The sequence below is a fragment of the Pantherophis guttatus genome, chromosome 4 (genome assembly GCF_059756535.1).
Source record: "Pantherophis guttatus breed Tessera chromosome 4, ASM5975653v1, whole genome shotgun sequence".
Classification (NCBI taxonomy): Eukaryota; Metazoa; Chordata; class Lepidosauria; order Squamata; family Colubridae; genus Pantherophis; species Pantherophis guttatus.
The window spans coordinates 60,692,411-60,713,007 of NC_142066.1; the positions used below are offsets into that span (position 1 = coordinate 60,692,411).

Sequence of the window (20,597 nt, forward strand, 5' to 3'; positions counted from 1 at the left end):
CAGGGCTTAATCTTAAGAAAGTTACTAGGTTTTTTTAAACAATATTTTATCTACTGTATAAGCCATTCTCTTTGTGGAAAATAGTTGGAAGCAGTGGTGAAATCCAAATTATTTTACTACCGGTTCTGTGGGCATGGCTTGGTGGGCGTGACAGGGAAGGATACTGCAAAATCTCCATTCCCTCCCTACTCTTAGGGGAAGGATATTGCAAAATCTCCATTCCCACCCCATTCTGGGACCAGCCAGCCGGTTCTCTGAACTAGTCAAAATTTGTCTGAATCTGCTGGATTTTACCCTTGGTTGCAAGCATTTAGAAGCATTTTTTTCTTTTTGCCTTTAAGATATGTTCATAATTTCTGGATTCCTGTGGAAAGAATATAAAGTAGGTTATGATGTTCACCATCTATCTAACAGAGTAGGTACAAGTGCTTGGAAAAACATATTGGTATTCTTTGGCTTTAATGTGTAGGGTTTGCAGCCACCCTTTTAATATATCTTGGATCAGCAACACCCCACAATAAGGCTACTGGTAGCCCTCAACTTACGATAATGGAACCCATTACTAATCACATGTTGTGACAGTCATTAAGGCGCCCCATGATTGCCTTAACAAACCCAATCCCTGCTCTCCCCATTGGTCATCAAATGAACCAAGAGGTGCTTCAATGGTGGGGGAGGTGCTGGGATACCTACTGCAGGCCAAGCCTGCATTGCAGCACTTCTCCATCTCCCATATGTCCTGCCCTGAGTACTCCCCTACTCCAAAGAAGCCCATGCTCTGCTTTCCATCCAGCTGGGTCCGCACTCTCCTCATAGTTTGTCACACTTACTATGTACTTCCTATAATGAGGCCACAATATCCTAATATGCAGGGAAGCTGAGAGGCAGACAAGCCAGCTTTCCTTCCCAAATATAATGTCCAGAATGCAATTCATAAGGGCAGGAGGATTGCCAACATCCAAATTTTGTTCATATAACACAGGACAGCTGCAGTGCCTGTAACTTTTGGCAAGGGTTGTAAGTCCCTTTGTTTGGCACTCTCATTATTCAAACAGTTGCTGAATGATCTTTAAATCGAGGACTACCTCTAAATAATTATTATATATCCCTTAATTCTTAAGAGACAATGACAGGAAAGAAAATAATGGCTCCGGCTAGTTTCTATATCCTCTCTTTGATAGACTTTGTCAGCAGGAAGAGTGTGCCAGGTATCATCCAGAAGAAAAGGGACATGAAGAGTAAAACTCTTCAGCTTTCTTTGCAACAAAGGTTTTTCTGTTTTTGTTTTTTTACACAGGAGACAAGGAGACAATTTGTATAAAACGTATTTAATTAGAACAGATGTGGAAAACAAAGAATTCCTCTGAATAGAAGACATAGTTTTTCAGCTCCTTAGGAGCAAACAGTATCACTATTATTCTTTTCAAATGACCAGAATATATGCTAATCCAAGACACCTGCCAGGATACCTAGGAGTCAACTCAAAATTCTACCACTGGCATTTTGGGGAATATTTCCCTGTTCATGTGATTATTGGGAGTTCTTGATGTTGAACATGCTTGTCTGTTGATGCTGCAGAACTGTCTTCATCTGAAAAAAGAAAATAACAGGTCTTCGGTGGCAGATAAACACTAAGGTCCTCCCAGCTGCCTTCCAAATACCTTCTGTCTTTGGATAACCCGAAAACAAAGAGAAAATTAAAGAAGGGTTTGGTACACATCCTTCCAGTCAAAAAAGCTGGAGAAATGTTAAGGACACAGAACGTATAGAAATGTTCTGAATACCAGAACTGTCTGTGGAACTTAGTTTGCTTCAAACAACCTGAATGCATAGCTAATTAGCAACTAGTAAAAATATGTTTTTTGTTCAAATTTGCCAAAGTTGGGTAAAACCAACTTGCCATATTAAACAAACCACATATGGGGTTTATAGATATATAACTGAGTTCAAGCAACCCACATTCTTACACTTTTATGTTAAATATTTAACATATGCATTAATCAAATGTCACACTGTAGTACAGCTGGAATCAAAATGGTACAGGAGTGCAGAGTTTTCTGTCTTCAACACCTCTGCATTTGTTACTGATCCCTTTTCTCATATTGAACAGACTTTCATCTTCTTGTACAGATGTACAGATTGATAACAGAAAGAACTAGCATATTTTTTTTAAAAAAGTTAGACTAGGACAAATAATGTGTACCACCTACATTTATTCATCTGTATCGAATTTCTGTAATAGTCTCAATATATAGTAAGGACATGATTGTAACTACTTACCAAGAGCAGCACTTCAGTTATAGATTGGCATTATTTCAAAGTCAAATAACCTTTTTCGACTTTCCCTGCTGGGTTACTATACATAGTGTGGATGACAGGAATTTCATCACTTAAGCAATATGGGCCTATTGTATTTAGGAATATTATGCAGCTCATCTGAAAGTCCTAAAAGTTAGCATTCCCCTGGGTTTGGAACAAGTTGATTCAGGGCTTGGGACAAGATACTTGTCTAACTATGTATAAAGGTAGAAAAACAGTGACCATTTGCAGCAATACATTAATTAAAGCAAAACTCACCCATCAAGATATTAAAATGAAATCACACTATCTTAAGTTGCCTCTGGACAATTCTCATATGCATCAACTATTCTTAATAGAAAGAAGAATAATTCCTAGTCCTAATTAAGACCCTAACCAAACTCCTAAAATATTTCCATGTGCCTTTTCACGTAAGTAGCTTTGTCCAATTTGGTACCGATCTATTTTCATATTCTCCAAATGGAGTAACTCACCTGAAAATACACTGGAAAGGGCAGAGTTAATCACTTTCCAGACTTGTTCAGAGAGGCTTCCATGACCTTCAGTTGTCCCATACTTCATTTCTTCTGATTGTTCATGAAGGCTCATATCAGAAAAATAGCTTTCAGGGTACCACTGTGTAGATGTTCTTGCTTCTCTATTTATTGCTTGGCCAAAGAAGATCCAAAGTCCAACAGACAGTGCTCTAACAAAAAAGATCCTGGAGATAGGTAATAGTATGTAGTTATATGATGCTAAAGGTAGCAGAACATAAGAATAAAGCAGGGTAATACCCTGTTTCTCCCAAAATAAGACATCCCCTGAGAATAAGCCCAATTGGGCTTTTGAGCACATGACAATAAGGCTAAGCGCTTATTTTAGGTTTCAAAAAAATATAAGACAGGGTCTTATTTTCGGGGAAACATGGTACAAAACAGCTGGTTGAAGCAGAGACATAGCAAAGTTGCCCTTCAAATTCTGAATGTCTCTTAAATATAGAATACTATTACTGGTGGACAGTTTATATGGCTGAAACAACAAACTGGCAGAAGATGCATTTTGGAATAAAATTCTCCACTTTGGGCTTGACCTCTCACACAGGATGACCTTATCTCCAGCACTAAAAAGCAGTGCACACTGCTGGCTGTTGCAAAGGATTTAACTCGCATTGAGACATCCTTGTAACTGAACAATAGTTTCATAAGTTTCCAATATAATGCCTGCCCACCATACCTACAGCTTTAGGTATGAAATTGGGGTAGGGACAGACATCTCCTTATATTTCCTACTATTTCAAAGTTAATAATTTCTGGCTTACAAAATGCAGTGTTTCCAAATTGTAGCTTTAAAGTCTTGCAAATTTGAAATTTTATTTTGCTTAGTTCTGTCCCAACTTGACAAAGGGAGGCTCCTCCGTTGCAAAAGTATGCTACAAGAGCCATAGTGGCACAGTGGTTAGAATGCAGTACTGCAGACTACTTCTGCTCACTGTCGGCTGACTGCAATTTGGCAGTTCGAATCTCACCAAGCTCAAGGTTGATTCAGCATTGAATCAACCTTGAGATGGGTAAAATGGTTAGTTGCAGATTGTTGGGGGCAATATGCTAACTCTGTAAACCGCTTAGAGAGGTCTGTAAAGCACTGTGAAGCAGTATATAATTCTAAGTGCTATTGCTACTCTTACTTACGTATTCCTTCATTCATCTATTTTATACAACCACCTCTCAAATACATTGTTGCCCAATAATGCTTAAAAGCAAAATACAATATAAAAATGATAAATAAAAACCTACACCTGGATCCCTTACGGATGGGAGCCAGATCACACCTCTTCTGAAGAATCTAATGGGTTTGGTAGATGTAATTGGGAATAGGTGGTCCCTCATATAAGCCAGTCTGATGCCATAATGGTTGCTGCAGCCAGACAGGCTCCAGACCTTGCCTTTTTTTTTTTTTTTACAATCAAGATTCTAAACATACTGTCAACTCTTGATCCTTTTTTCAATTTAGCTATAACTGAGACATATATTTTTATGGGGATATTTTTTCATACCTGATAAAACTATTTAATACATTCTTTGAACAGGATTGCTTATGCTGCCAGTTCTCCATGTGGAAAATAAGTAAGTTGGGGATACAAGTCATACCCAAATGCAACATCAGTTCTTGAGTCACCTGGGATAAGGTGACAAAAGGGGGAATGACAAAAGGCCTAGTAATGTCCAGTAGGAAAGTACTCCGTGCTGCAAACGTCATAGTGTCAAACATGCTGAAGAAAGATAAATGGGATAAGGGGAGGAAGAAAAAGATTTAGCAATTTATATGGAGAATAAAAAGCCAAATATAATTGTTCTACCAGACTACATAGTTAAATGATACTATATAAGACTAACTCTTGGCTGTTGGTAAGAAACTAGAGTTGTAGAACTTGCTATTTCCAAGAGGAGATAAAAATTGTATTATTAGTATCAGTTAGACCCTTTTTGCATCCCACCAATTAAGCAATCTGCTCACCTTCTGGGCTGTAGCATTAGATGTGATGGCTACATAACAGGTAGTAGTACCAGGACAATGCGTGGACTGTGGGATTTCCTGGCTTCCTATTAGTGTTGCAATCTCATCCAAGGAGGGCACACACTCCCGCCCTTTGCTTTTTTGCAGGGCTTGTGTGATTAAATGTCCATAGTGGGTCACTGATGATCTTGGGAACATTTTCTCCATCCTATTAGATCAGGGAAGATATTAGGTGAGTGATTCCATTTAAGTTTCATTAATAAGAATACTGCACTGACTTCCCTCCAAGATGGCATGCTGATTGGTGGTGGTGGTGGGGATTTGCTTCTCCTGCCAACAAATAACTGATTTTGCTGCCAAAGCAGGTGCCTTGGCTGCTGGTTCATATGGGAGCAGCTAGGAATGACCAAAGATGATTCTTGGACGACTGTAGACTCTCCTGTGAAGGGGAATCCCGGAGGTTGCAATTCCTAGTAGGGGCAGTTGGAGAGTTCTGGTTTCCATCTTTCCTTTCAGCTATTTGCTTTTTAAGCACACCTTCTAACTGCACATTTCAAAGTTTTATTGTTTTAATTCTTATTTTTAAAAGTTAATTGACTGATTGAAGGCTGATTTACTCTAATCACCTACTGGATTTTAATGTTAAATTTCCTTCCTCGCTTTACTGTTTTTGTTTTTGTTTTCCATTCTGAGCTACTTTGGCTTTTATTATGAAGCTAACTGGCAACTTTCTGAGTAAACTGACCAGACTGGATTCGCACCTTATGGGATTTCGCTACAGAATTTAACTTTTAAAAAGCTCTGATCTGGATTTTTTCTTTTTAAATTTTTGATGGAACGTTTCCTTTTCCTTTTTTTCTTCAATGTTCTATGTGGCCTTTTTGTTTTTGAAAGAATTTATTTTCTTTGGTTGTATAAATTCAAATACAAGAGAGTCTGCCTTATATTAAAAATGCAAATAATGCACCAAGTTAAAGATAAAGACTGGTGGGGTATCTTCACAGAAAAAAACTGTTTTTTAATCTACAACTTCAAAACCTTTAGTTTTATAAAATTACCTGCAATTCAAATCAACCTAAAGAAAATACCCTTCCAAGCCAGACTAATAGATGGATGGACCGGAATCTAAATTTATGCTAGCAGATTTGAAGAAGGTGCAGTTTGGCTGGAAAGCAGGAGGCCTGTTGTAGAAATTTGAAGATCTGGATTTTTCAGATTTATAATTGGCAAATCTGATGACTGATCAACTGGATTCTGTTAAGAAGATGGAGTTATCATACCATAATGTTAAATAATTTGGATGAGATTATCCTAGGAAGATGGATTGATTTTTGAAAATGGATTTGGATGAGATTATCCTGGGAAGATGGATTGATTTTTGAAAATGGATTTATTATACCTAACCAGACAAAAACTAACAAGAGACTTTATACCTTGGTTCACAGTGAGACTGCTTCAACAATGGATGCGGTGAGATATTTACAGCATTGGAAAATATTGTTCCAGTTGTTCCAAAGATATTGTTGGGAAAACTTCCACTAAAAATCTTAAGGGAAAGTTTTATTATTAAGGACCAAATGAAGATATTTGATCCTGAATGGATCAGAGATAATGATTGTGGTGATTTGTGGGAGATAAAAAGCCATGGTAGACTTTCCATGAGTTAAATACAATGACATCGTTAACAAAGGGCTTTGAAGTTTAACTTTGCTGTTGATTTACCTGTTAATTTTGTTTCTACCTATAGTAAATAGATGTAGAAATTTATAGACTGTGGGCCTGTTTCACAAGTGGGAGAAACTAGGATTGTTGCAATATATTTGTCAGTAATCAAACCGAGGGGATAATAATTGTACATGTGTTTGTTTTTTGTCCTTTTTAATGTACATGTTTAATGTTCTGTCCATTTTGGGGTTTTTTGTTGCTTGTTTTTTTTTTGAATTTGTATTTTAACTTTTTGAAAATTGTTTAAAAAAATTAAAAAATTACTAACACATGAAATTATTTGGAAGGTTTTGGGTGGAGGGCATATTTCAGGGTTTTAGAGGCTCCTGCTGGACTGAAGCTGTTTTTCAAATATTGTTCATGAAATATTCTGAATCAAACTGAAGAATAAAGAGATACATAAAGAATAGTACACCTACAAAAAAATTCCTTCTAAAGGTCTGCCTTGCACATTACTCAAATATGTCAAATGAATTACCTTTCTAATCCACTTCCTGCCTACTAGACCATAAGCAGACTTAATGGAAATTTATTGGCAACTGGAACTATGTTGTCTCTGAACACATTAAAAAGGGAGGGACCTTTATTCACATCCTTGTGAATAAGAGCTCCTGCATATAGAACAAGGAAGGATGTTGACCACAAACACTCCCCCCCCCTTTCACTTCCCTCAGATTGGGTGAAATAGTTTTTGCCAGTTGCTCTGCATTCAATTTGTGACCAAAGTTTGTGGCCAAAGTATTTCATTAAGAATGGGAACTCATGGCCATCCAACTGTGGCTGAACTACAGCTACCAGCAGCACCAACTAGCAAAGTGCTAATGGCGAAGGATGCTAGGAGTTGTAATTCCTCAACAGGTGGAATATCCCAAGTTTCCACTTCTGCATTAGACATGTTTTGCAATGTTTCCCATTTCCCTGGCTCACCGCTGCAGATGCAGATGCAAATAGCAGAGTATAGGCACAGAAGGTATAAACGTGTAACTCATGCACACAAGCAGCTGCCAATAGCGCAAATCTGTGGGTGCCCCTGGAATAGGTGGCTCTGTTGTCTGTTTCACCAGTTGGCAGAATATTTCATCCACCAGGGCTGGAAGGTCATGGCAAGTTTGCAGCACCCCCTGCATGAGAAGGATTGGATCTCGCAATTCTTCCAGCTGTTGTAGTGAATGGAAGAGTTTGACAGCTTCATCACGAAGCCCTGCATAACCTTGGCCACCCTGAGCTGCAAAATTGGGCAAGGTGGGGTGAGGAGAAGAAGATAAGAAAACAACAATTAGGTACTATACATTTAAGTTCTGTTTAAGCTCTTGCTCTCATTTTCTCCTCTGTAGGCAGAGAACTGGAATATTTCATACACACAGTTTGTATTTAGGTCAAGTACTTTAAATATTGAGTGGTATTATTTTAATTTAAATTCAATACAGTTTATATAATATTTTTTAAGTATTTAACTATGTTTCTTTTCTGGCATCTTAAATTTTAGTGGGGTAGTGAGTTTTGGAGGCCATGCTCCTGAAAAACCACAAGCAACACAACTTTAGCATATAACAAGTAATGAAGTCAATAAGTTAAGGATTCTGATTACTAGCCAAGAAACACTACCCACCTGCATAAGGGAAGGGCAGAAGAGGTGCATAAATTGGGCCAGCTGTATAACATAGGATGGGATTATTGCGATAAATTTGATCCAAGATTTCTGGGCTGTTGTGGTTCTCCTGCAATAGAGAGAGGAAAATGGGGGAGGGGAGGGAAGAGAGCTCTAATCTATATTTCTACTCATTAAGATTACTGAAATTAACATTAGGTTCTTCTTGAACCTTCTTCATTCATAGAACTAAGGTCCAATCTCATTCCAACATAGCACCTTCCTAAGCAGAATGTGCTAAAATGGCTGTTGTCTTTGTAATGGGCATGACACTCCAGTAATTGCCATTATGTGTGATTGACCCAGCAGAGGCTTCAAGAACCTTCCAATTTCCATCTGTATTTTCTAATAGAAATCTTAGGTGGCATGGATAATGTGTGTGTGTGTGTGTGTGTTTCTATTGAGACACCTGGTCTACCCCAGCATGTGGGAGGGAGCATACTGCATTCCTTTCACTTTTCAGTTCCAATCCAGGAGCCCTCAAGCAGTCGCATTCACGACAAGCCATTTTATATCAAATTTATATTTCGCTGATAAAGAAATAAAGGAAATAAACTTGTGGCTCAGAGGTTAATACAACTGCCTAAATGCAGGCAGCCCAAGTTCAAATTCAAGTAAGGGTATGGCTAGCTGAGAGCTAAATAGCTTGAAATAGATCTATACTAGTGTCCCTTTATTTCTTTATCAGCAATGTATGTATGTATGTATGTATGTATGTATGTATGTATGTATTTATGTATGTGTGTATGTATGTATGTATATATGTATATTTAGAAGATTTTAAGCTAGGATTTTAACCAGAATTTTAAACATTTTAACTAGCTTATTTAACACGACGCGGGAAAACACCCGAGATTTTAATTTTTTGCGTATATATGTATGTATGTATATAATAGTACAGCTATGGAGATTAATTGCAATTAAATAACAGAAATACAAGTAGTCCTTGATTTATTCATTTAGTGACTATTCAAAGTTACAACAGAACTGAAAAAGTGACTTATGATCATTTTTCACATTTATGATCATTGCAGCATCCCCATGGTCATGTGATCAAAATTCAAACACTTGGCAACCGGTTCATATTTATGACATTTGCAGTGTCCCAAGGTCATGTGATATCCTTTGTGACCTTTTGACAAGCAAAATTAATGCGGAAACCAGATTGACTTAACAACCGTGTTACTAGCTTAACAGCTGCGGTGATTCACTTAACAATGGTGGCAAGAAATGTTGTAAAATGGGGCAAAACTCACTTAGCAATGTCTCGCTTAGCAACAGAAATGTTGGGCTCAATTGTGGTCATATGTTGAGGACTATCTGTATCTTTATACTTACAAATAACTTATTGAAATTTAATTTAATGAATATTCATAGCACCTTTCTGAACAAGAACTGCTCACTACCATATGGTTTTAAAAAGTAAACATCAAAATATTTTGATGCACTTAAAATGACACTGAAATCAAAGCTATCAATTTAACCATAAAGGACTGAGTTCTTGGCCCACTCAAAACATTGCATGTGATTATCTTTTTCTGTCCCCACTTCAGAGAAAAATCATTGCATGTTTCCCTTGCCTGTTTCTGCCAAAATTCTCTCCCAGATCCCTATTGCTAATTAACCATGCTCCCATTCCTACTCCCAATGGCATGTCCTTGTGCTCATTTGGTTCCTCACCTCAATGTCACTCATGAGGAGCTGTGTGGGGGTCTGCAAAGGAGCTTTGCTGATGATAACCTTCTGCAAAGCACAAACCCAGTGTACAGCTTCATTTAAGTGTTCTGTATAGAGTCGGTAGCAGTGCTTTCTGCCAAAAACTGTCACTGCCCAGTAGCCTGCAGGAATGGGAGAGAGAAGTACTCATATATAATTAACATGAAGATAATCATAGATAAGTAAAAGGAAATTTGACCTACTTTCTTAAAATGCGTGGGTTATATTTTTACAATGCAAAAAGGGGATAAAAATTAAAAATGCTTCTTAAATAACTCTATGGACTATGGATATCTTAGTGGCTGACCACAGCCTGGTAAGAAAACTCAAAAATCAAGCCTTTGCTGAAATCATTCATTCCTGTTGCCACAAAGAAACTACAATGCTATTAAAGCTGAGCACAAAATTCTTCAACCATGCAAGAGCAGACAATCTTTACCTGTTTCCTTATAGGTTTGCTTGTCAGGCCACAGCACGGAGCAGAGGCTGGTGAGAACAAGGGATCCAAGGCGTTGGGCGCTCACTTCACACCCACTGTAGTAATCTAGAGAATCCTCTGTCAACACAAACCAGTATTTGCGAGGACGCAGCCAGGGAGTTTTAATACCTCCCCGAACCTCTCTCTGCAGCCAGCCTAAAAGATGAAAAAAAAGATGAGTACCTTCAGATTTAAGATCGTTAGATTAGATTTTTTTAATTTAAAAGGGAAGGGGAGGAGAGAAACAAATCTAAGTTCCCACCTTTCACAATAGCATCAGGTTCATGTTGCATCCTTCCACAGTTCTCTGTGATAAGACTGTGTGTCTCTTCAGTCACTGGCAAAGATCTGAAGACAGCAAACAGAGAAGAAACAACAGGCATCATTTAGACCTATATTAATACAAATGAAAGGAGACTGATTGATCTTTCCTTAAGAGTAGACCCATCTCAGTTCCACCCTCCCCCAATCCCCTTCAGGTGCTTTCTCAATGGATTCTCACTTCTGTACACTTCTATTCTTATATTGGGGTATAATTCCCAAGTCTCCCCCCTTTTTTATAAGGAAAGAGGGAAAATATTCCCCCCCCCCAATCTCTTTTCTTCCATAGTTCTGGGAAACTGGTCTGAGATTTTGCACTGTTAACCTCAGACTAAAAATAAGCTGTTTATATAGAAGGGCTGCCAAGAATTTGGGAAACGAAGGAGCTCAGCTGAGGAGAGGATGCTGGCTAGATTGCCTGAGATGAGCAGGGAAGAGATACAGAAAGAGCGAGGTCTTGGCATTTGTGCATCAGAGAAAGTGGGGGGGGGGGTTTGGAAATAAAGGGAAGATAATTCCTCCTCCTCCTCCCTATTCATGTTTCTTTATAGCACATTGCAGATAGTCCAACCCCACAAATTACTGCAGGTAAGCAAATTTGTCTCTGCAGGCGTTCATGGCATTATCGACTATTTTTCTATTTCTATTACCACAATTACCTAAATGTCCTAATACCACAATTAGGCTTTGGGGCTCAAGTAAGAATTAAGTACATTTCCAGGTTCTTCTTATGTCCTCCCCTCTCACATCTTCCTTTTTCTGTCTCATTCCCCCTATCCCTTTCTCCCAGCAACTCCTGGAGCAGAATTCTAGTGGCCTCAGTCCAGGGATGGGTTCTACTTATCTTTACTGCTGGTTTGCAACTGGAGCATGTGCACTTCTGTGTATACTCAGATCACCAATGTGACCTCCCCCCCGTTTTTACTACTAGTTCTCAAGAACCTGACAGAACCGGGAGCAACCCACCACTGCCTCAGCCTCACAAAAGAAACTTCTACTTTCCTCTCCTTTTTCCCAGGCCTACCTTGGCAACAGATAAGAAGCAAGAATCACTCGCCCAAATAGTTACTTCCTGCCTGGCTATGCCTGATTCCAGCTGGGAACTATTAGCTCTGAAGCAGAGTTGGAGATGTGTGGGTCACCAGGCAGAATTCTTTCCATGGATTTTTTTGGCTTTCCAGCCGAGAACAAACGGAAAACATCAGGATCGAACAGAGCAGATACACTTGGAAGGTATTAATTTGGTCTTAGGGGAGACTTGGGAATTATACTCAATGCTAGGCTTGAACCCTAAAGTGCGAAGTAATCATGAACATTATGTTTTCCATTTCTTTCTCCTCTTTTTGCTTCTCAGTTTAACTAACTCAGTTTAACAAACTGAAGCCTGAAGACGAAACCTTTCTCAGAGGAAAACCATAGGGAAAGGAGGGATATGAAGTCTCTGGTCTGAAACAGAGGAAGTTTTAGAGGGGAAGTTTTAACAATTTAGAATGTTAAGAATCTCCCTTTCTTTTATGAGAACAATAGCCAGAAATATGACTGGCTAACATACAGAATTCTCCCACGAAAACACAGTATCTTCCTCACTGCAATGCCAGTTGCCCTCTACTCCCCACTGCCTCATATTATGCTCACCTTTCAGAATAACTGCTAGCACGACTGGGTTGAGTGAGGTTCACTTGCAAGGTAGAGTCCTGGGGAAAATGGGGTAAATAGAGAGAGAAAGAGAAAGAAGAAGAAGGTCATCAGGATTCATTCAGAATTGAATGTAAAAGGCATTAGAGTTAGATTTAAGGAAAATGAGGGCAGAAGACACTCTGGAAGACTTAGAAATTGGAATTCCAAGATAGATAATATGTTATCTTGTAATTTCATCATTTATGTATTCAAAAGTAAGAGGCTATTTAAACAGAAAATGGGAATGCATAAATTACATTCATATAGGCAGGATGCCTCCCAACCCTACAAGGAAGTAAATTGTTAATTTGCAGCTTTCCCAGGCTGCCTAGTCTGCACTATTGCCCCTCCCAAGCCAGAGTCTGGCTAATCAACCTTCTCACATCCTGCAAATTGCAGCAGCTGAACAAGTTCCTGTATCCTCAGCCGACCTCGGTGTTGGGCTGCAGTCTCTTCAGAATTGCACAAGCACTCTGTTGGGCAAGATACAGCAATAAAAAAAAAAAAATCCTATTGTAGCCAAAGCTCCCTTCTCCTGCAAGGAAAGAGGGGGAAGGAGCAGACAAGTCCTAACAGAAGACAGGAAGCTATAGTCTCAGGCACTTAATTCATGCAAATTCCCTAAATGCTGGCAAAAATTGTAAGCAAGTTTGAGATGCAGTTGTGAGAGTTTGGTGGAACTGTAGAATCTAAAATTTTGTACAGTCTAGACACAGTCCCCAAAAGGTGCCCCCAAAAATGATGCTGGATTTGTTGTAAGATGTAAGGGAGGGAGGGAAGGGAGGGGAGAAGAGAGAGAGAACGAGACTATATATAAAGTCAAACTGAATGGCAAAAAGTAGGGGGCTACTGCAACAGGTATTGAATAATGGACAGGACACCAACTGTCCTGTGGCATTTTAACACCTGTTGTAACTTGGCCCAAGTTGGCATAGATCATCATGATCCTGTAAGACAGGGAGACTAGCAACCATCAACAGACCATGGAAAGATTAAGCAACATCACAACTGAAAAAAATAAAAATATCTAGGAAACAATTGCAAAAATTAATTTTCCCCTCATAATTCACTTCTAAAAATTGCATTCTGGACTGCAGATATGGCTGTATTATAAACTCTAAAATATGGTTTAAATTATGTCTGAGGCACTTAGCAAGGACTATAAAACATTTTATACTCTCACATGATATTCTTGCTTGAAACCTAGCTTTTGCAGTTATATAGTGCTTTTCACATTTCTCAGCCACAATTGTCATGTTCCAGTACCCCAGAACACCGAGACACCATGGAGCTTGTAACTGTTAACTCCAGCTAACTGATTTTCAATATTTTCATTCTAGATGAGGAAGAATGGCATGCATAACTATTGACAGTGACATGCACATGTAGGGAGGGAAAGTAGGAAAAAAACGACTTAGATGCACTTCTGAAAACAGGCATGATGTACTGTAAATGTCATTATTATCATGAGTGAAAAAAACACTAAAAAAAGCAAAGCATATCCAAACATTCATAAGATTAACTTTGCAACAGGCTAGCTTTGAATTAATTACTGAATTTGTAATTTGAAAGTGGACCAAAACAAATCCGACATTTCAGTAATGCTGAATATGTACAACTTTACAATTCTTCAATTTTATTACAGAGTGAATCTAAGTCAAGAGTATAGCATTATATCCTACTAAAATTTGGTCATGTTCTGACTCCTCAACATTGTTCTTACAACTTGTAGAATACGAGGGTTGAAATATATGCTTCCTTCAATTACCCCGCTACCTTCCTGCTGCAGCCAGTTGGCAGCCATTTTATTTTAGGAGGCAGATATCCCTAAAAAAAGCTTCTGTCAGAAATGTACAGTAACTTATCTGGAATTCAATTCCCATCAATTAAAAAGAGAAATATGAAACTTTAAATCTTTAGGATGCTCTACAGATTTTAATTAAAACAATGAATGATATGGATCATACCTCTGAGACACTCAGAACTAACAATGACACAACGTGTGGCAGGAAAAGAGTGGATAAGGAAAAATCTGACCACTTGTAGAGCAGTTTCCTCACCCTTGCCACTACCATTATTTGCTTTCAACTCTTTCTCTATGTGCAGTTCCCTCAACAACACTGAAAATAAGCAGATAATGCTCATGCCCACTGGTAAAACAGCCGTTGCCCAGTTCTTACCTAAATGAAGATACCTGCCTGACAAAAGTATATTTATTGTTTGGGACTGTCGCCTGCACAAGCTGCCAGCTCAGATATACAATATACATTTTCTCAGGCTCTGACATACAATCCACCTTTCAAGGCATGACTCTTGGTTGCATACAGATTATAAATAAAATAAATATTATCATGTCCAGCCTGACATGGACAAACGGCTGATGTTACACATTCAGCTTCCTTATTTGTACTGGGAACATCAGGATTGACTTAGTATGGCACCAAAAGGAGAGAATGTGCAAGTTGTAACAACCCAGTACCATCTGATGGTCTACTGGGATCACTTTATTTTCTTTGTAACTTTTAAATTGGTGACCATAGCATTGATACAGCTGTTATTTATTGTTAACAGCAATGAATACTTGCATTTTTATATTTAAATTTTTAAAAAGTGTGCATGTTGTATTTTTCATTTTTTTTAAAAAGTTAAATTTGATTTTGTTTGTATTTAATGGGATTGGTCTCAAAGAAGAAGAAGGGGCGAATCTTATTTGCACACAAACCTCTAGGTTACATGGCCAGGAGGTCGTGCTATGGAATCATGCTGCTTTCTTGCATTTTTATCATTCAGTTGCCAGGAAGGCAGCACAGATTGTGAGAGCCCTACTTCTCTCCTACAACAAAGTTAGGGGGTAACATGACAGGTGAAGTTCCAGAGAAAAAGAAGTGGTGACAGCAGGAACTGACAAGCTGCTACCCCAAAATAGGAGGTGGAGACAAAAGGGCTTAAGGGGAAGAATAGTAAAGCCTCCTCACAGGCTTAGCCATTCTATTACAGTTATGAATTCTGATTTATAAAATTCAGAAAACCTTATCCAAATACCCATGGCAGAGGGTGATCCAGGATAGAAAAGTGTTTATTGGTAATAAAGCCTTATGGTGTAAAAATGTTTATTTTTAAAGTACCATAACTTCTCTAGAACCAGAATTTCTGTTGAAAAACCTGTCATTCTTAGGATTTTTTAAAAAATAAGCAGGAAATTAAAATAGACATCATTCAGCCTCAAATCAATATTCCCATTATTTGGAATTTTACACAGGAAAAGTAGAATGAAAATAATGCATTTAAATTTAAATAAAGACTATATGCAGAATACTGAGATGAACGTACTTTTTAAAAAAAACAATAGTGAGGAAAACTATCAATAAATATAGAACAAGGAGTTCAAGTGGGAAAGTTGCTCCTGAGTCTAGATAAAGGCTACATTTACATAATTGTATGCAATACCATGGCACTAATTTTGTTTGGTAGAACTGTCAGGTAGAATTCTATGGGCTGTAAAATCCAAGAACTTCTATTTATCATGGGAAAAAATTCCTCTGATTATATCACATAGCTAGAACATAAAACGTAAGTAAAAACTATTGAAAGGGAATGCTTGACCAAAACTTCAAATGTTAAAGATTTATAGAGTATTGCCTTTCTACAATGGAAACAATGGCAGGAAGAAATTTTTCAAGGGTACAATAGCCTCCAAAGTACAAAAAAATAAAAGCTGCCCTTTTAAGCAATTAGTATTGGTTGAAATAGCATATACACGTCAATGTATTTTCAAGTTTCTGTTTTCTGATTAAAATTAAGAATCTATGTTTCCATTTGCTCCATCTTTCAGTTTTGCTTCCTGCGCGCCCCCCCCCCCAAATGTGGGGGTTGAGCCAATGATCTATCCTATCTCAAGCATGGCAGATGCCCTCTGAATAGGCGATACTTCAGCACGCCTAGTTGACAACCACTGCACAACTGACTTCAGTTTCTGATCTCTCCAACCTGACAAATGATAAGTTCCCGTTTACCAGAAGATCCTAGTAGCTTCATGCAAAAGTCATCCGCAGATAGCACAGTATGAGCATATAATTTAGGAGTCAAAAAAGATATATAATAAGCATGATATGGAGGGAGAAATATTCAGAATCTTTTTATTAAACTGGCAAAAGATTCAGAAGTAGCAAAAAAAGATTTTTAAGTTATTGCATATTCAATTCAGCATAGATGCACCAGAAGATGCAGTAGCCATGGGTTTAAAATCAGTTTTCTTTAACTTGGCATTTACCATACTCTCTAGAATACTATTCCTGTAATCCTCAGTCAGTCATTGATTTTAAAACAGAGCAATTTAATGGAGGGAAAAGTCTTATCAGAGGGTCCTAGAGTGAAATCAAAATGATAGTTTGAAAGGTAATCTTCTCCTTTCATATCAAAGAAAAACGAAGGAGGGCTGTTGATTCCCAGAACGTTTTATTTGATCATTTGGAAATAGGAGTATGGATTGGGAATTTATCCAGAATCATTTCTCATTTCAACCCTGATATGGGCCCTGTCAAGATTCTCAATTCTCAGAATAATCCTATTGTTGTGGTGGGTATAGACTAGATTTAGAACATTTGTTATCTTTTTCTTTTAATTGATCCCATGTGCTTCCCATGTTCTTGCTCAGAAGGATTAAGCAGCAAATGCTACTTAATGCTCGGCTACTGCAAGACAATGTGGGGTTGAGGAAATGCTGCAAAAATAACATGCACCTAAATATCCCATCTCTCACTTGGCGCTTCCCGTAGCATACTTTTAGCACAGGGCATCTTTGTCTCCCCATCCCTAATTTACCATCGAAATATAGTTTCATAATTTCTCCTTAATTGGTGATTGGGGAATAAGGGGGAAAGTAAAAGGGCACAAATCTGTTATACAGCTAAATGTAAGGGGATAGGCTGGCCGATCACCAGACAGATGATTCTCTGAAAACCAGGTGGGTTTTTTCCTTCCACCTTTGGAGTTCTAATAGCAGATTTGTAGAAAACAAAAGAACTCTAGGCCAGTTTCTTCTAGCAGCTATACTGAACTGCCTCAACATGTTATATCTCGTTCATCTTGACGATGCATTTTTTACCTAAGAAAGCAAGCTTGAAAGATAAACTCCCGGAAAAGAAAATGTATCCAGCACATCTGAGCTGTGAATTAAACTGAACTTTTTAAAGATCCCTTGGGGATTTAAAACTAGCCATCCCTCCAGCCAGCCACCCACACCTCAATTTAGTTTTGTCAGAGAGGACAGCTTGGCCTTTTTACTGTGCCAAGAAGTGACGCCATGAAAAAGATTATCCAGACAAAGGAAAGATTTCCTTGGGGGCTGAAATTTTTCTGCCCTAGTATAGGCATCATCATGCTTTTAAAACATAGTTTCATTTGAACCAGAACTCAGCAATCTGAACTTGATTGGAATGAAAAAGATTTTAGATATGGGGTAAAGCCAATGTTAAGTAGATAGAAAGTATCTATGAAAATCTAATTGTCTCTTGCAGTAGCCAAGAAAACCTGAACGTAATTTCTGGAAATACACAGAGCTGTTATGTGCTTCGTATTTGATTCCCTAAATCCAGTTTGGAGCAGAGTGCAAATATAGTAGCTGTTTGTAACTCTAGAAAAGAACTCTAGAAAAAGATGTGACTGCTTTAAAGAGCGCAATAAGTCCTTGCTTGAATACCTGTGCAGACAGTTGGTAAATAAGAATGGAAGAAACAGTTCATCTTGCTAACTTGGCTACTTTTTCTGAAGGGAATGACCAGATTCAAATGGCGGATTCTTTCTGCTTCTTAAGGGGAAAGAACAGCAGAACAAAATATGGGGTGAGAGATCTGAAGGCCTTACTGTGAACACTTTGATAACATTTTGATGGACTCTATATACTAGATGTCCATGCCAATCAACACTCAGCCTTGTTCTCCATCACTTTGAGTCTGAGCTCTTTGACCCTCTGTCATAATTAAAAGGAAACAAGGAAGAAATTCCAAGCATCCAAGACAACAGCTTGTCCTATATAACTCATGGCACAGGCATTGCATAAATATGAGGAAATACTAATTTTTCTGCTCACCTAGGTCAGCATATCACTCCTGCAATTGAATTAATTGAAAGGTGAAGAACATCTACCTTCCAGATTTTGCTGTTGTAACAGCTTCAGTCAGCATAGTCCATTTTAATGGGTGATGGGAGTTACCATACAGCAACACTTTAGAAGCTCACAGGTTCCCCATTTAGAGGTTAATTTGATTTATCTAAAGAAGTTTGAAAATGGAGAATGTACTGCACATACTTGGGGATAAATCCATTCATGGATAATCAAAATCTGATTTCAGCACTTAAAATTCTCAATTTATCTGTTACATAGATTAGAAGGAAGGCAGTTAGCTACCGAGATATAATAAAATCCTTGTGGATTAACACTGAGAAAATCAATCAAATTAGAAGGGAAAAAAAGTAGGATGAGAATTAAACTAACAACGACAGATAGAACTCCTCCACCAGAATAACATTTCTTCCAACAATGAATCTGAACATATGAACTTATTTTATTAATGACAGCTATACTGTAATGCCAGTACATTTGAAGGACATGAGGCTAGAAACAAGGCATGTTCCTTTGCAACTCTTTAAAATAAAGCAATCGAAGAAGAATGTTGGCCCACATTTAATCTGACTCGACCCAGTCAGTGAGCACGTTCTAAGTTGATACTTAGTAGTATCAGAAGACCTTCCAAACCATAAAAATTTCCAAGGACCACTTTACTCTCTTTTTATTATTGCATCCTTAGTATTTATATAAGATCTTTTGAGTCCCCAGTAGAGGAGTGTGAAACGCATCGAGGCACGCATTTTCTTCCCAGAGAACAAAAATGATAGTTTTTCCTTCTAGCTCTCGAAAGAACTCCCAAAAGAATGGAACGAAGTTCTTAGGTTGCTCCCGCCAGCGCACAGCTCACCTCATCGCCTTGCCTGCGCAATTCAAATGATTCTTCAACTTCTTCTTCACTGGCTACCCCCTTGCTTGCCTCACAGTAGTCACGTCGCAGCAAGGTGAAACCTTGCCTGCAGCACAGCAGCCACCATAAGCCGCCGGGGAATGGCATTCGTAGCTTGGATCTGCGCAGTAAAAGCAAGGCAAGAAGGAACGAAGGAAGGAAGGAAAGAAAAGGAAGGAAGGAAAGGAAGGAAGGAAGGATTGGGCTGGGTAGGTTGAGGCGCCTAGGGCGCGCTTAGAGAAAGCTTAGAGAAACCTTTTGGCGCCTTGACCTAGCCGTCTGTTCAGCTTGCTTAACCGGGCTCTTGCCCCGCCACCAATCTCTCCGCCCCAGTCCAGGAGCGGGGGAGGGACACGGCAAGGCCCTGCCGGTTGCCCAAGAAAGTGCCACCCTTTCCGGGCGGGGGTGGGGGGGCGGCGGCGGCATATTTCATCACGTGGGTTGGGTTGGCCGGGACGGCCGGTCAGTTCTGGAGCGTTCTCTTTCCTCGCACCCTTGGCTTGAAACGGAGCTGCAGTTGGCTGCCAACATTGAAATGCTTCATGAAAAGCATAAAGTATGTAGTAAAAGCGTCACTGGAACAGGATGGTGTAGCATTTATTTCCCGGAGAATGGAAAGCGGAGGGCTGGAATGGGAACGGATAGCAAGAGATCTGAAACTTTGCAGGGCAGCAGGAAACACGGGACAATAAAAAGCACCATTCTTTAGTCATTGGGGTTGTCTGCACCATCTACTGACTGGCCAACTATATTTTTGACTAGCGTTTGTGGGAATCACTGCAAGTCAAGTACAGTAATGATGGCTTGTCCTGCAATTCCAAGAAATGGGGTTAAGTGATCTAAGTTAAGATATCATAAGAACGCTGCTAATAAATTGAAGTACTTCCTGATAGGAATCACTACTGAAAAGAACGCCTTGGCTTCCAGGTGACTTTGAAGCAAAATCAAAAGTGTGCGGCACCCAATGTATGTGAAAAATAATTATTTTTGAAGAAACAAAAGGTTTTTATTCTCTCTGAATGATTACAACTAGCACTTACAGATTCTGGATTGCTAGGTCAGTAGCAGATAGCAGGTAGATAGGTTAATTTAAATTTAAAAACAACACTGCTTAAATCCAGGTATTCTTTCATTGCAGAGCTGAAGGCCCGCACTTTCAGTTGCCAGGTTTTTTACAATGATGTCAATGAAGCTAAAACTCATTTTG

At 38.8% G+C, this 20,597-nt stretch overlaps 1 protein-coding gene across 1 annotated transcript; it reads right to left on the reverse strand.

Annotated features, from left to right (window-relative positions):
* Window positions 1-1,312: 1,312 nt before the first annotated feature.
* PLEKHH3 (pleckstrin homology, MyTH4 and FERM domain containing H3) lies at window positions 1,313-20,123 on the reverse strand. The gene is made up of 11 exons (XM_034416187.3): window positions 19,352-20,123; window positions 12,336-12,394; window positions 10,642-10,727; window positions 10,341-10,535; window positions 9,866-10,023; window positions 8,147-8,255; window positions 7,465-7,762; window positions 4,813-5,020; window positions 4,352-4,567; window positions 2,793-3,019; window positions 1,313-1,590 (listed from the first exon to the last, which is right to left on the reverse strand). The coding sequence occupies exons 1-9, from the start codon at window positions 19,496-19,498 to the stop codon at window positions 4,559-4,561; spliced, it is 1,269 nt and encodes a 422-aa protein (XP_034272078.1). The 5' UTR covers window positions 19,499-20,123; the 3' UTR covers window positions 1,313-1,590; window positions 2,793-3,019; window positions 4,352-4,558.
* Window positions 20,124-20,597: the final 474 nt, after the last annotated feature.